The sequence below is a fragment of the Pleurodeles waltl genome, chromosome 8 (genome assembly GCF_031143425.1).
Source record: "Pleurodeles waltl isolate 20211129_DDA chromosome 8, aPleWal1.hap1.20221129, whole genome shotgun sequence".
In the NCBI taxonomy this organism is placed as follows: domain Eukaryota; kingdom Metazoa; phylum Chordata; class Amphibia; order Caudata; family Salamandridae; genus Pleurodeles; species Pleurodeles waltl.
Genome location: NC_090447.1, coordinates 769,664,604 through 769,682,299, shown reverse-complemented (window position 1 = coordinate 769,682,299; position 17,696 = coordinate 769,664,604). Strand labels below are relative to the sequence as shown.

General features: G+C 40.4%; 1 protein-coding gene across 3 annotated transcripts in view; it reads right to left on the bottom strand.

Moving 5' to 3' along the window:
• Positions 1-1,799: 1,799 nt before the first annotated feature.
• PHKA2 (phosphorylase kinase regulatory subunit alpha 2) overlaps positions 1,800-17,696 on the bottom strand; it is a 512,688-nt gene continuing 496,791 nt past the window's right edge. For all 3 annotated transcript variants that reach the window (XM_069205013.1, XM_069205014.1, XM_069205015.1), the window contains 3 exons: positions 12,188-12,241; positions 9,641-9,841; positions 1,800-7,136 (listed from right to left, as the gene is read on the bottom strand). In XM_069205013.1, coding sequence (XP_069061114.1) covers positions 6,963-7,136; positions 9,641-9,841; positions 12,188-12,241 — 429 coding nt within the window. In that variant the 3' untranslated portion in view covers positions 1,800-6,962. The remainder of the gene's footprint in view (positions 7,137-9,640; positions 9,842-12,187; positions 12,242-17,696) is intronic.

The following is a 17,696-nucleotide window of genomic DNA, read 5'->3' as shown; positions in this document are numbered from 1 at the left end:
TCCCATTGTGGCCAAACACCAAGCAGAATAATTTATCACGACAGGAGGGTTGAAAATAAGTACATTAAAGGAAAAGATATTGTTTTTAATATCTTCCATTTTTGTTGTACTGGTTAAAACACACCTCAATTATTTTCTTCACCTGCCTTTTACATTCATCCCATTTAATTCGTATTTGATGTAAGGCCCTCTGAAACTCACTAATAAGATATTTTCTTCCAAAACTAAGACATCTGATGTCTACGCAGCTAAGGCAGGGAAACAGTTTACAGTACCAGTGCAGAAATACACTGCAGTTCATCGTAGGTCATTGGCATCTCTCAACATCATCTGAATACTGTTTTGGTTTTCTGAGGAGTGCCTGTGGGAAACAGAACATAGTACCAAAGAGGAGTGGTGACGAGACTGCCTATGCCAATGGAGAAATATTATTTTTGGAAACGATGCTGGGGTGTTTTTTTTTATAAAAAAGGTCACTCCATCTATCTGTCCATGCCCAGTACACTCCTCTCAGACCCAAAGGGACAGTAAAAGATGTATGTGATAAATACGATTTCAACGTTGTTAAATGGCTGGAGTATTTGCCGCTTTTAATTAAAGTATCTGAAATGCAGACTGACTGCATTGCACACCGACAGAATATACAACCTTTACAGATACAGCTCTGCAGTGGCTCAGAGCCTCAATAAATGCTTAACATAAATCATGCCCCTAACACAACTATCAAGCACAAGTTACACTTGAAGGCCCAGGGATAACAATGTTTGTCACTTTCCATACTTAATATGATAATTCTACAAAGGAAAACCAAAAATTGAATATGCTTTGTTACTCACGATGCCCTTTGGTTCTTCAAATACATACAATATATAACGAATAATTATCCTATAATGATAACTTATGGTATACATTAAAACACACTATTGAATTATCTAGATCTTTATAGATTTTTTAAGTGCCACTGCTTTTTGTTTTCTAATACTTTAAAACTTTCTTAACAATACAGAACACATATGTGCATATTTGAGCCTTCCATACTTTGAAAATTACAAGACAGACTGCCCTATGTAGCAGCAGAAATGAACCCTATTATACACGCTGACTTTATAAAAAAGACTTTATGGGGAAGGAGACATCCTACTATCTCTTTAAAAAGTGCATGCTAATGCCCATGCATGCATGTGCTCTTAAAAAAAACATAGCCACCATGTCCCCATTTGAGTGCTCTCATGAAGGTTACTTCACAAGCTGTTTTTAGTGGGGAGCCATATACATTACGACACTATCAAACAGTCTTCAAATGTTTATTACCTCTTGAAAGATTTCCCACCTTCGAACATCTCAAAAGGATAAAGTGCATGTATAACAATCTAATAGGTTCTTATGCATGATACTTGGGTGTTCCCCAGAAGTGTATTTCATCTGAACAAGTGCACGGAACCGATTTACTAGTGTGAGCATTAGAATCCCTGAGACATTCTCAAAATGACCAGTGCTGTACTTCCTGAAGCAGGTGTTACTGGCATAACCCTTCTTAGAAGAACTAAGAATTGTTAAAAGACTGTGTCTCCAAGCTAGAACAGTTGACATTTCCCATTAATCTGCAGCAGATGCCAAGAACGCAAAAAAAAAGCATTACTTCATGATTGAACACAGAAACACAGAAAAAGGACTCCTCTATTGCAAATGGAAATAAGCATATCTAGACACACAAACAGAAAGGGGAGTTTATGTTTAAGAGGAATTTCAAAATGTGTGTGTGTGCCAATAAATACAGATAAAAGACAGTACACACATATATATAAAAAGAGAAGCCAATGTATTTTAATTGTGTGGAAGGAAGAAATCAGACAAGGTGTCGGGAAGAAGGAAAGGCTAAAACTCCAGGTAAATTCTGTGGCACTGATTCACAAGGGAGGTTGCCAAAAAGCGTAACAAGCTCAATCTGTAAGTTTTGTCTACTCGTAATTTTTTTTAAACAAAAAAGAATAACATTAACAATGTCACCAAATCTAAGCATGCATAATTTAAATAGTGTGTAAATTCACACAGGAACCTAAGTATTTACAAAGTTGATGCACACTTCTATGGTAATACTCAGGAGCAACTAACTCCTGCTTCATGTACTCCTTAGTAAATTTAGAACATTTATAAAATGAAACTTTTATTTGTGTTTTATTCTTTTTTCTCCAATAAAACATTGTTCCCATACCTGGCACCTTTCCTTACGCTTATATGTTGTATTTCAAATTGATCAGCACACACTTCATCTACTACACCTAGGCAATTTAAGAGGGAAATATGAAGTTCCTATGAGTCAAATGAGTAAGTGCATTTTAAAAGTTTGGTCTGTCCTACGAAATGTACTCGTTTTTGGAAGTTCACAACATGTGTGTGTTGCATGTCCTTAACCAATATTCATGAATGCCTCGTTGCGTCCCTTGAAGCTTCTATGCCTTCACAACCATTCAGATCCCATTTATGAGTAAGGTAGACACAGTCTGTGAAAATTAATCATGAGTAACATTTTGAATTCCTCATGCATTTCAGTATTTTTCAATTGCGTCTTAGGTGCACATGCACCCATCACAACTTTTACTAAGGTAATAATATGTAAGTACATTAAAAGTAAAACAAACTCTGTCAATGGACTAAACGAGTAGAAAGGGATTTATGGGGCTACGTCCAAGACCTAAGAGCATACTTTCATTGTTGCTGGCACAAACAACGCTCCGGAGTGGCCATTAAATTGTAAAACACAATGTGACGTGGTTAAGTGTGCACACTCAGATATAAACGTACTGCAAAAACGTGGCTGGAGAATGCTGCATGTTAATAGCGGCACTCACTAAGTCAGTCATTGTGAATCAACTCCAGAAAGACTTAAGACAAAAGTGCTTTACAAAAAAAATATTCAACAGCAAACATACTGGCATGTTGGCTATCACTGCTGACACCTACAAGTGAGGAACATGGCAGCACTTAGCCATCCCTCCAAAAAGTTGTTTCCCTACTATAGAGCAAATGTCTGTTATTCTGCCTATTCTGGGAACTTAACTAGTAAATGTTCAACTTTGGGAACTTTTGGAGGGGAATTACAAGAATGGAATGGTGGTCACCACGTCAACAATAGATCTATGTTAAAATGTAATTTTACAGTATCTCTTACTTGACCACCATAATTATAGGAAGTCACCACTGCTCATTAATGGTCTGGACCATGCTGGTCTCTTGATGAAAAGTAGTAAATGTAACTCAGAGGTGCACTCACATTTTGCTAAGTGCCTGCATGCAGGGTCTAGAAGGTGACGTGAGGTCTTGGGAGAAGACACTGGTTTCAATTGTTTGGAAAAGTGCACATTGCTGAAAGACATTTAAAAAATGCTGCTTGAGTGGCAACCCTGCCAAAGGATCTAAATCTCTGCTTGCATTTGAACAGGGACAGACAGTGGCTATAACTGGATCTTAGGATGATGGTTATGGATAGGGAAAGACCGAGAGTGGAGAATGGTTTTTAGACAGAAGTGTGCATTGCACAGAAGCCTCTGACTGACAGGGAGTCAGTGGTAGCTACTGAAGCCGCATTTATTATGGTCTGTGTGCAAAACGCTTTTGAGCGTTTTTACTGTGAGGTTTAGTATCAGTTGCAGTTTGTGGATATGTTTTATTTTAAGAATACAGTAAAACAAGCTCCAGTAATCTAGATGAGGGAAAATCTACTGCACAATAACAATCACTTCTTGTGATCTGAAGATGATCTAGGTACTATCTACATATATGGGTTGAAGCTACAAATATAGATGGTGGAGAGCAGCCTCAAAGAGAAATTGATGGCAACTGTTAATCAGAATGACGCCTCTGGTAACTTAAAAGTAAGCCTGACTATGTTTCAATGGGGGCTAACCTAGGGCCCTCGTGATGTTTGCTGTGAAGAATCATCAGTCTGGCTAGTGCATGCTTTGTCTAGCACACTGTAGAGCACAACATTAAGATAGTGGATATTTACATGTGATGAACTCGGCGGCCATTAATGGCGTACCTTAAGGACCTTAAATTACCTGCAGCTAGTCTTACTCATCACATGGAAGCCAGAGTTCTGAGTCCTTTTTTGGTTTGTATGCATGCATGCGCATGTAGATGTGTAAAAATAAAGCGCAAAAAACAACTGTAACTTAACAGAGAGCGGTTAAAGTAGAGGTCATTCGGCTGAGTATGAAATAGTGATAAAAAATGCAGCCTGTTGTTGATGAGTTATGAAGGGAGTGTTTCCATAATGCACCATTTGCTGGCAAGCAGTGTCTTTAGTTCAGATGAACAGATGCTGAGTTCTCAACAATAATGTGGCTTTGGTGTTTCTGTTTGTGTACCACATACAGGCTTTTCAGAGGAAGGCCATACTGCTTGTGCAAGGCTGCTAACTGTTAGAGAAACTGCAAGCAAAATACATAAACAGTTTTCCTTTGTAGTGAATAGCATTTGCATAACAACCAGAGGCATCACACATCCTGGACACGCCTCCCATAGTAATGCCAATGCAACATAAAAACTGCCAAAAGGGTTCAATAGAGCATTTTCCCATCAAAGAGACAAGAAAGACAGAATCGCCTACTGGAGATAAGCGGTCCAAAAAGGTGATGCACTTCTTTGCACAGGTAAACGCGAAGACCATGGGACAATCAAGAGACTTTGGACGGGAAAACACTTGATCAATGAAATAACTACTATCATGTTGAAATTAATATACTTTTCAGGGCTTGAGAAAAGAGGTCAAAAAGTGTTGAAGTAAACATGATTTGAGTGGAGTGAGTTGTTTGTTAACCATGTCTGAAGAGTCATGTTCTCACAATCAAGAGAAAAGATCTGGTGGAAAAATAACATTGCAGGAAATGTACAAGTCACTCTAAGAGATCAATCGCAAAAACAAATAGTCCATCCTCTGATTGAAAGCACTTTTCAAGCTTAAACCACTATTTATGTGAATGTTTAATATTTGTAAACCTGTAACTATGTGAAACATGTCTACTAAGCCGATGGCTGTATGGAGACCGCATACAATCACAACTATATTAGATCTCATGGGGCATAATATCTCTTGGTTATAGTGTGCAGGCTTCTAGCAGCACTGCTAGACAAATCGAATCTAAATCACTCAGTTGCCAAAAAGAGCTGCTAACAATAGTATATTTGTAAATCAAAAAGCATCATCTAAATTTACCAGTGTTTGGATAGTGATGAATGGACAGACCTCTATATTGAATCACCCGAAGGCCTCTTCCTAGTTAGACAGGCTTTTGTCTGTCGTAAAGTGACATCTTCCATGTCAAGGAGTTAGAGAAGGAAGTTACCTTGTATGAATGAGGTTAAAATGCCACATGAGGCATCACAAACATGAAGCAGTGAATGAGTTCTAGAAGGCTAGTGAAGGAAATAAGGAGATGGCCAACCACAGTTGTTTTGGGTACGACTGCTAATGCTGGATGGCACAGCACAGTCTGAGCCATGATGAAATAAAACAACAACATTGGTATCAATGATAATATGGGTGAAAGAGAAAGTGCACAGACTGCCAGACCTGGCCTAAACTAAGAGGGCCAGGACGGCGAGATAATCACAGTATGGGATTGGAGCATAAAGAAAGGAATTCTGACTTTTCAATGTGTAGGACTTAAAAGCTTTCCATTTTTATTGAAGCTTTGTTAGTTGACACAACACGATTTTTTTTAGGGCGGCTTCATAAATCTGTTCCATGAACAGGTGTGCTTTCCTCCTGCTTGGAGAAAACTCTTTGTGAATTAGGCTCTGTGACTTGCACAGCGAAGCAAGGGATGGGTTGTGAAGTTATCTATAAAGTGCACACTGCAGAATTAAGTGCTCCATGGTGCTCTCAGATTTACAGTTGAGTTACTGAGGCACAGAAAGGGAAATACATTTGCCTGACATTCCATGATGGAGCACATTATGGAAAGGCCACCAGAATAATAAAAGCCTGCTACTGAGGGCAGAAACACCGCCTAGGTTATTGCACTGCTGTCAGAAATTTAGAAGTTAAGATCAGCTTTGATCTAGTCATAAATGAGTAAAACCCATAACCAACTTCGGCACCGCGAGGCTATGTATGTTTCATCACTAAACACACAGCCAATTGCGCAAAGATGGTTTGTCCAGCACAGGCCCTATCCCTGGTCCTTTGACAGAAATGTTTTTTTTTTACCACTGACATTTTTAGCACTTTGTGGTAAATTAGCCGGTGGTATCTTTTTAGGTGCAAAACCTTTACGGATTTCGGTTTTTGCCCCCCGCCCCTCAATCCAGTATTTATATATTACTAGCAGCAAAAATATTAAAACACTGGACACAGCAATCCCGTAATGGTGCCAATCTCTGTGTTGAAATAATTTACTGCTGGAAGCAACTTTTGTGTGCTGAGAACCAATATGGACAATGCCTGAGCCAAGATCCGAATTCATTATTTGCTAGCTGCCAACGCAGAGCCCCGCCACTAGTCCACATCACGTGACAGACCACTTCCAGTAAATGATGCATTCAGCAGTACCCTGATATCACGGTAAACAGAGAAACGTTACAACTGTACATGCAAAATTGCACTTTCACGCTCAATAAGATAAAACTAGAACCCTGGTCGCATAAACGAAAAAAATGGAGTGAATGCCAACAAAAAATTAAATACTCACAGGATAGTTCACTCCTTAAATAATTAGCTGTTTTACACTGATCAATGCTCTGAAACGTAGTTAATAGTTTGATGGTGCCCTGTAATTGACTAAGTTCCACCTCTGAACTGCTACTGACGCCCAGGCAGTGGTAGGTGCAACTTATAACGACTAACGCTGACTGGTGCTGAGGTAGAGTCTGAACTGCAAAACAAAATGTAAATGACCATAGAGGCATGAGGGGTTGAGCGCTGCTCATTAATTCATTCTTGCATCCTTCATAGCTGTCGGCTATTGCATCAGGCAGCCAGTATTAGGGAGAAAGTCTTGCAGGTACGTAGCGACAGCCTTTGATAAGTACGTCATGGTTCCATAGGCACCGCTTGGAGCGCTGTCGTAGAAATAGTTGCAGATTCCTGTGGCTTGGTCTAGGTCAAACAGCCCCTCTGCTGCTCCGAGGGCTTTCTAAAGGAAAGGAAAAAATAATAAATGGTTTTACATTGCTACTAAGTGGCGAACATGAATAACCTTCGTTAGGAAGCCATTAGCGCGACTACCAGATTCAAGCTTTTGCTTTAGCTTTCCACAAGTGTGACGTCACCCAGAGAAGTACTTGCTTACGTTGTATTCCCCCATCTCACCTAGGTTTCCAGACACCCGAGCAACGTAGAGAATGTTGACTGACAGTCTGCCCAATCTGTCCCTCTCACGCCTGCACACACTCTTGGAAAGTAAGGGAGGTTAGGCTGGCTTTCTTGTGCCACCAACCTCCATGTCGCCAGGTAGTCACTGGTCCGCACAGACCAATGTATGACAACAGACTTCAACCCATGCTCACAAAGCTCAGTCAGAGCTGAGGTCAGCACAGATTGGAACGCCGCTCTTTAGTGGGAAGCACAGTTTTTGGGAAGGGAGAGAAGACTGAGAGAGGGTAGATGGGTGGGTGGCAGGCTGCCAGTTTTTGCTAAATAAATATTTGGATATAGAAAGGGAGGGGACTTTCAGGGGTGGCTGTGGGAAGTTGCAGGGAAACTGGATTTAAAAAATATATATTCGGAGTGGAAAGGGTACTTCCTGTGATAGGTAGGACGTGTGGTAGTATAGCAGATATTTTAGTAATACTATTTGCACGGGACAGCCTTTTTCAAGAGTGGTGGGGGAAGTTAGGGCCAAGTGGCTAACATGAATAACCTTCCTTAGGAAGCCATAAGCGTGACTACCAGATTCAAGCTTTTGCTTTAGCTTTCCACTAGTGTGACGTCACCCAGAGAAGTACTTGCTTACGTTGTATTCCCCCATCTCAGTGCGGCAGTATAGCAGATATTTTAGTAATACTATTTGCACGGGACAGAGTTTTTTCAAGAGTGGTGGGGGTTGGTATTGTTTTTTTAATATAATGGTTAGATGGAAGTGCAAGGAGTTGCTGATGGTGATAAGGAGTGGAGAGCTGAGGAAGGTGGGAGTGTGGTACATGGCTCCCCAAACTTTTCGGCACCTGCATATTTGCTCTATGGTATCAGTTTACACCGTATTTTTCATGGAAGGGGAGCTAAACACATATAATATTGTAGGTAAGGTAGCAAAAGTGGAAAGTGTATGTAACGTCACTTGTTTCTCTGGTAGAAAACAGTCCAGTTGTTAGTAGTTTTCCTCTACAACACTATGTTTTGTCAGATGTTTGAGTTGGTACTGTTTACGTTGGTGGAAAACACTCTAAGAAATTCTCACTGGGCATGGTTGATTATCTGCCTATGCTGTGTCCTCTCCTTTTGTGCCTAGTGCTGGGAAGCCGTGGAACAGGAGTTTAGACACAGAGGGCCTGATTTCCAAAATGCACTTTGTAGTACAAACAAACCTACTACAAAGTGCTATTCACAAACTGCACTTGTGTAGTAACTTACACTACTGTAGTAACTCCTTACCAACATTATTTTTAATGGGATGTTTTTGCAGTACCAGTGGTTGGCCAGTTGTAGAGATGAACCTACTACACAAGTGTAAGCTACTACAAAAATGTAGTTTGTGAATACAGAAAAGTAGTAAACAGTCAAAAGTATAAACTTACTCAAAAGTAAAAGTTACCTTTGTGAGTAGAGTGGTATAGAGTAGAGTGGTACAGAGTGGAGTAGCGCAGAGTGGAGTGGCTCAGAGTGGAGTGGAATGGAGTACCATAAAGTGCAGTAGTACAGTAGAGTGGCATAGAGTGCCTTAGCGTGCCATTGTATGGAGTGCTGTTGCACAAAGTGGTGTAGAGTAGATTAATATAAAGTGGAGTGACACAGAGTAGAGTGCCATAGAGTGGGGTGGCATGGAATAGAGTGGAGGGGCGCAGACTAGAGTGGAGTGGCATAGAGTGGAGATGTGTAGAGTAGAGTAGAGTGTCGTAGAGTGGGGTGGAGTAGAGTGAAGCGAGTGCAGTGGCATCTAGTGGCGCAGAGTGGTGTAGGGTAACACAGAGTGGAGTGGCACTGAGCGGAGTAGAGTGGAGTGGTACAGAGTGGCATAGAGTAAAGTGGCATAGAGTGGAGTGGCACACAATGGCGTAGAGTAGATTGATACAGAGTAGTGTGGCATAGAGTATAGTGCTGTAGAGTACCAAAGAGTGGGGGGGCATGGAGTAGAGTGGCATAAAGTGGAGCGGCGTAGACTGGAGTGGAGTGGCATAGAATAGATTAGTATAGAGTGGAGTGGCAAAGAGTGTAGTAGTGCACTAGATTAGTGGAAAAACCTCTTATTTCAGTATTTGAGCTAGATCCCGGTTAGAACCAACTATCTGAATTTACTCCACCATACTATCTCTAAGGCAAAGGAAATTACACTGATGTATTTCCTCTAGATTTAACACTTCCGCCATAAATTGGAAGATTTTCGATTACCACCAAACTCTACAACCAGCCCATAATCTTCATTTGAGGAATCAAGTTAGTCAGTGCAATCACATTTTCAATTAGATACTCCACCACACATACCTGTTCCTGAAGGAAAAGATCATTGGCTAAGTGCACTATCCGATCGACATGGATGATACCACCAATGCTAGCCACCTCCATGTCTGACAAAAGTGTGAGAACAAGAATGGATTCAACCAACAGCTGCCTGTACTCAGGCTGCGGGACATGGTTCAACACGGACTCCACATGGACAGCGAATTTGATCTCACAAGGGGTCATCTGACAAAGGAGACAGCAGAGAAGAGTAAACAAGAGAAAATTACTCTTAACCGGACATACTGCAGAAAACAAACTACATATTCCATGAACATTGCCTACCAAAGAAACCAAACATGCATCAGTCACACTGGAAATAATATTTAATAATTTGTACGTCAACCTATAGATCATTATTTACTGCTGAACTCATGCTTTGTCACAGCACCAAGCAACTTAGAGAACACCAGAAAACGATACTGTACTTGTGGTATTATACACCCGGAGGTAGATCAGTGATGAATGCCATAGAGGACATAACTCTAAAGTGAGTATTTTGCATGTATTATGAATTGATGTATGCATAATGTTCTAGGAGACGCTTGGTATCCTGTTTATCGGAACTAAAGAATTCAACACTCACTACTTTATTGGGTGGGTGGGGAAAACCAATCTGATTTTTATTTACATCAGTGAGGGGAATAACCATAAAAACAAAACTTAAGAGAAGCTGATCTGTAGCATATATGCAAAAAAACAGATATCCACTGAGCTAATCAATGCTACAAGTATTTTAATGCAAAATACATGTATGTTTCGATGTATGTATGTGGTATTTCTATAAAAAGAACCCAGCTAAAAGGCAGCAGTATGCTGTTTATGGTCAAAGACAAGCATAAAGTCAACAAATATGAGGGGTGGAAGCTGACTTGTGGAAGGGTAATGCAATGTGCTGTAGTATTATTTAATGAGGTGAGTCATGAACTCTTTCATAAATTGGAGCAGCATTGAGGTGGTCCTGGCAGATGCAAGGTTGTTGTTCCAAGTCCTGGGTGTATAGATGGAAAAGGCTTTCTGTCTTGTGTTTTCTCTACACAGGAAACTGAACAATGGGCATTATTGCCCACCCAGGCATTGGGTGTTTGAGCTGTACATGGATTACTGGATATTGCTGTTTTGCAAGAATTATCCAACCTCTCTTTTGCTGAGACAGGGATTCTCTCTGACTCAAACCAGAGGTATCATGAGCCCATTTACCAAAATTAGGCCTTCCCTCAGTGCTCTCCTGGCTCTTTAAGCGTTGCTTGCTTACCAACTTGGTCATTATTTATAAATTAATGGAATATTGGGGTTAAGCAGATAAGTATAACTTTAACACACCTTCCTTGCCTTGATACTTCTTAATTTTAGAATGGTCCAAGTTAATGAGACAGTGCTAACTGCCATGTGGTATGAAGTACTATGAATAGTGGATCAAAGTGATAGTTCTACTGCATCTGCCAACTAGCTTTGACACAGCAGATCATTCCCCCTCCACAACACTTAGCATCCATTTGCCTACTGCTTCTCTGATTGTTCTCTCTTGCTTGGTCCCTTTGGTTTCTGCTAAATATTGTCTGACTAATCAAATGCTGAAATGTTTCAATTTCTCCTCATTTATCTTCCATTGCTTCTTTTATCCCACTGTTTGCCATTGTTAAAAAAGTTCCAATCTGGAGTATCACTAGCACGTATACGTTCGTCGTTAATGCATCTGGCTTTCAGTTAATGGTCTTGAAAACACTAAAGCTTGATAAAAGGATAACCTACTCTGAAACAATAGTATCAAGACAGCATTGATCCCAGATGGCTTAACTTCTAGCAAAGCACACTTTCTCAATTCAGAGCATCTTCTTCTTCTTGCAGATCATTTTCATTACAACTCAACACCCAAGTGCAGTCCAGTATGTAAAGGTGACCATGGAAAAACAATAAGTTAACGATTAAGAAATGCTCTTGGGTAATGTGGTTGTAAAACAAACTTGCCTTCCCTTCTATCTCAACCGCTAAAGGGTCAACAGTGGCAGGGAGAATTGACTTTACTATTGCGCTACACGCTGGCCCTCCAAGCTTTTACTTTCATGGTCTTTAGGTGGGTTGAATCTGCTGTCCTCTGGCTGATTTGCAACCTGAAATGCATGATCAGGTTTTAGGGGACAGCAGCCACTGCACTGATTACCAATGAGACGGCAAGCCCAATTTAATCTGCCTTGTGTGATCATCGTTTGCATTTCTTAATTGCTCCATTTCAGTTTGTCTTTCACAGAACATTTCAAGATAGACTCTCCTTTTATTTTCCAGTGTTTTTCAACAATGCAAATCTTTTGGCATGTCTTGTTTTCATACAGTGCCTAGGGGGATCCTAAGTCGGTTGATCACCACCTAGAAACATTTTAGACTGTTACTTACATCATCATTCATCCACTCATTCACAGATAAGGCATTACAATGTGAGCACCCACCCATACCAACTAGTCCTGAGCATGTCATCAATCGAAGTCTACCATAAATTGGGTGCAGATTTGTAAGAAATAGTTTAAAGTTCATTACCTCTCTTGTAGTAGAGGACGGGAGCACATATCCATCAATTGAAAGCCCATGGCACTAAAGGAATGGAAGACAGAACAGCAAAAGAACGCAACACATTGTGAACATAATCAACTGCAATTTATTGCATGAATTGATCGACTATTTTTGTCAATGCAAGTACTCATTCAGTGAAATGCAGAACACGTGTTAAAAGTAATATTCCCAACAACATTGTTTATGACGAACCAGAAAAAGTATTTTGGGTAAGCATGTTTTAGCTTAGAATGTAAAGATATTGGAAACAACAAAATACAACCAACACACCCTAGAGGTGGTTGCTGGGGTTCTGGCTACAGAAAGGTGAACTGAGGGCCAAATCGATATTGATGACTATCTTAGACTATTGTGCTCTTCCAAAATGAAGCCCCCTGCAATATTTTTAATTATCAACCTATCATGATAAATGTGTCTTCTGTGTATTTAGATGCTGATGCTACAATTCAAACACTGTACATGCTCCAACTTCATCTCACAAACAATGTGGCTTTCTTGTTTATAGAGCAAGTTCAGACATCTTCAGACTACCAAGCAATCATATGACTTCACACAATTGATATAGTTTTAGTAAATGTTCCCGAAAAAAGTACCACTTATCTCTTGAAATGACAATAATGCTCTTTAGTCTATGAAATGGATATTGTCGATTGATATTTCATGAGAAGAAGGTAAAGATAAAGTTCAAGAAAATTAGTACATTTCTTATAAAGAACTTTTAAACCACCTAGGACCTATTGGAACTAAAGTAATGTGTCAGGATAGGTCAGAATGGAGGAGTGTGACTGAATCCTGGAACAACAGATCGTACAGTTCCTGCTAAACCTAAAATGCTCAAGGTCTTTTTTATTTACATACATAGGGACTATTCTATCATTATGCACGATTGTACATAAGGAAGCTCTTCTAACTCTACTCTCCTGCTGGATGTATGAAGGGCTGAGGTTTCCCAGCGAAACACACTGTCCGACTGAAGAAGACTCATGGCAATTTGTCTTGGGGCACATCCATGCTGCAGCATGTAGGAGAGTCTAATTTTTTCAGGCACCAGTGAGAGTGCCTCAAACACAGACTTTCTTGTGTGAGTATGTTAAATCTTCTTAATGGTCTTAAGATGGAAAGAGCAAACCTTTATCATCTCAAACATCAGTGATAGTTTTCAAGCCATTATCCGCTAAGATATTTTATTTCTAGATAATATTTATTTCATTTAAGCGTTTCTAAAGTCCAGTATCAGTCAAATGGAGCTGTTGCATAGGACAGAAAAACAATAAACTGGCATCAGCAATCAAAAACAAAAGACCTAACAGATCATCTTTGGAAATTTTCCATGCAAACACCTCTCTTGTGTGTTGCAAGGGCCACTTACAGAGAATACAAAATGGTGGCAGTTATTGCTGTTACTTATGTGTAGCTGGAAGATATATTCTCAAAGTGTGGTCTGTCTCCGGGACACACACACAATAAATGGTCCTCATGCCATGGAAATTTTCTCCTAGCATGTGCAGGGCATTTAGATATTTTTCTGGTTTGAGCGGCTGACCTGAATAAAAAAAGCCACCAGTGAGAATGACCAGGTATGGGCCACCCTGAATGACTTGCCTTCTTTGACGCCATTCCCTTTGGTACCAAGGCAACTCTCAATGAAAAAACTGGCTCTTGCTCTACCATCGGGAACTTCACATTACCCCACACTCTAAATGAGGCATGGTAACGCCATGGTGGCTAGCCAGGACATCTCCTATTTTTTAAAAGGCGTTCCATTACCACACACCTACACATAGAATGTAGCAGAATAATACTACATAAATTAGCAGACCAAGCCTAGAGACCAACATGGGTAATCCAAAGAAAAAGATGTCTTCATTTTTTTTTACCACAATTGAACAAATATTCACCTACTGTCAATGATGTTGGCAGATAAGTGCATACCATCATGTCAGTATCTGTAAAGTACTGTTTCTTAGTTCTAGAAAATGTAAACCACCAGGCTCAAAATGTCATCACTTTTTGTCCTTAAATTTTCAGCTTTCCTCCCAGAAAAGTGAGGTTACCGGGTCATCCCTTTAATGACCAGAAAGGCTATCTTAAACTTCAACATGGCCTCTGACGGTAGCCAGTGAAGGTCTCTGGCATGGCAGGCAGTTGGCAGCAATATGAATCATTGCCTTGAGCAAAGTAAGAAAGATGTTAGGAAAGCCTGCCAGCACCTCTTGGGGTTTGGCATTCTTAACCATTCGAATGTAGGGCTTTCTTTGGGATTGACTTCAATCATGTCTGACCTATCTATTTGTCTTTGATGGGCATACAACTAGAAAGATGGCTGAGTAATTAATCGCTGGAAAATGAAGTTACGTGATGATCGGAGTGCCTTTCCTATAAATAGGAATCAAAAACTCAAAGCTTTTTTATCTTAAGGCCCGGGGTTGAAACAATAGGTTCTCATCTTTGAAGGTGTTTCCAGGGGAACAGCAGCTATAATATAGGTGGGAAAATACTTAGTATAGTGTGTCCAGATTATGTTTTAAAGCAGTTTGGTAGCACATTTTTTCATACCAGAGGCACAAGCACTGAAGATACAAAGCATTAAAAAGGCGCAGGTGGTACCTCCTTGAGATCTGTAATGGGTACATCTTATTTTAGACTGGGTTAAGGCACTACTGTGCTCAACTATAATTACCCCAACCATTGTGGGCTTATGTACAATTAAAGGTTCTTAATTTTAGATTGTGTCTTACTCCAACTCTTCCTTCTGCTGTTGGATTTAGACTGCAAGGCCTTTGTAAAAGTGCTCCTACAGGAGATGGAAGCCTAGATAAATGATAACAACACATTACCATTGTATCAGACAGGGATAAGACCCAACTCCTCTACTATGGACAACATGATTGCTCTCGCTTATCTGGGCAACAAGGCATTGGAAACCACCTCTCTGCCACTGTATGCTTGCTTCATAGATTACAGTGCTGCATGTGACGGAACTGACCGCATTATTCTCTGGAAAAAACTTGCTGACTGGGGCATACCCAGCAGTTAATGGCAGCGATAACAGCATTATATACTGATATCTGGGTACGGATTAAGATATGCAAACCCAGGCCACGGGGAAAATCTATACCAACAAAGGCCTAAAGCAAGGCTGTGTCATTGCCCCCACCTTGCTGAACTTAGATCACTTATGCTGTATCCAAACCACATCATAAGTTACATAGTCTCTCAGCAGAAGTGATTCAGAGAGTCATCAGCGCAAAATTATTACCCACAATAAACTATGGCCATCCTGCTTTTCCTGGCGGGCTCACTGAGCCACTTGAGCGTTGTCACTTAGCCTCATATACGAAAATATTTAACATCCCTAGGCAAACTCAGCGCACATTGATTTGCTTGAGTAAACTTGGTGAACATGGACATAGAATGCAAAAAATATATAATCAAACGCCACCAACAGGCGAACAGGGCCCACCCAGAGTTTGCATGGGACACTGAAAGTAATATTTCAGGACAAAAACAGTAGCTGGTCAAAGTATCTTGCCAGCGCCCATGTCACACTAAACATGATCTTGATATACTCAACAGACCCACGCATCACAATGGGCCAACTAAACCAAACTGTAAAGGAGCATGGCAAGGGGGGTCACAAGAGAATCAGATATCAAATCAATCAAGAACATCAGAGGAGCAGAGGGTCTTGTGAATTCAGACAAAGCACTCTTTGCCAACTATTTTTAAAAGCAACCATTGAAAGCCATGCATTTAGGAACATATTGTTGAGTAGGCTTTTAACAACGCCCATATTGGAATACAGGTCGAATTGGAGGACGTTGGCTAATGGTCGAATAATGCAGGCTGTGTCAATATCACACGGAATCAGCTGCCCATATTGTATGTTGCCGCCCTGGTCTGTTAAACCTGAGGCAATTGTATTTAAGACCAATATTTGTTCAACATGGGCTAAGAACATGCAAAGAGGCGCTGATATATTTGTGCACAGCAATGGTTCCAATGGAATTAGCACGATTTAGCAAGATGATCTTGGAAGCGGCCAGAGTCCTGTGTGACACTTTGCAGACCATAGGGTGCTGCTTTTGGAGAACCTTGAGCCGGCAATTCTGCATTTTGCAAGATTTGCAAGGGGAGTGTCATGTGCAGAAGTGTGTACCAAGGGACGGTTCATACCCTTATAATCTATGTGTGTATGTTCAGGAATACCTAGAATTAATGAACAATGTGTAGATAACACCTTTGGCATGTTGTGCATAAGCATTTGGTATTTTATAGTATTACTTGTCTAAGAACACACTTCAAGGCTAACTGTACTTAGATTGTTCGATATAGAATGCCGTTTCTTGTGGGTAGATTATTATGCACAAGGTTAAGACACATACAGAATGCATTTGCACTTGCACATGACGCTTTAGATTTTAGTGCAATTCGGCACGTCAAATTTTTAGGACAGCCAGAGAGTGTCTCGTCTTACTGCTTCCTGTATTTTGATTCTCCTACATAAAACGAGTTTCCTGCGGGTATGTTTCTATACACTTTTTAGGGAAAGATCTATATATACATCGAAAGTGGTAGAATACCTAGAGGCCTACGTATTTTAATCTTACCCACCTTAGGAGATATGGACTCTGATTTATTGGAGGAATGGAGAATGCAAACAGCAGACTGCTCAACCAAACTCATGGGAACCCTAATCACTCAAGCCAAGAGACGCATGGAGGAACAAATCATTAAAATTGAACAACTTACAAAAGAATTAGAAAAGATGCCCAACCAACAAGAAATTTCTAATCAGTTAGCGAAAATGGAAGAACGGATCAAATACAAGGAAGAAGAAATTAAATCACGTAAAGCACATAAATTCAACAGAGACAAGATGGATTATGAGCATGGAAGAATTTATACATTTGCTCGAAAATATGATACTGCAAGAACCAAAGATATGTCCAAGAGTGGGGCTGATTGTGCTGTACAACAGATATCTCCAGATGACAGTTCAGAAATAGAGTCCTCTGCTGATGAGTTACCACGTAATAAGCTGGATTTTCAGGGGGAGATGCGCCTCATGCAAATGGTCACGCCACCTCCTGGGCAAAAGTCGCAGGCGTGGTCGAGGAAGCGGAAGACGAGGCGGGGTAAGAAGAAGAAGCAACCAACAATCCAATTAGAACTTAATCCCGGATCAGTCAATAAATTGAATCACTTGAGCACTGTGGTGAACATTTCGCACAGTACCTTGACTAATAATCAGCTTTGTATACTTGATTTAGGATTAAGCTTTTGCCCTAATATTCAATGGGACTATGTTAACACCCGTATTGAACTGTATAAATTTGTTCGCAAACTACGTCTCATTAAGCATTTCTCAAACAAAGATATAAATCGAATGGTAGACAACGTCAACCAGAGGGCTGGACTCTCTGGATTCAATATTGCTGATAGCTCAGAATTGATAGCTATCAATGAGTTAGAT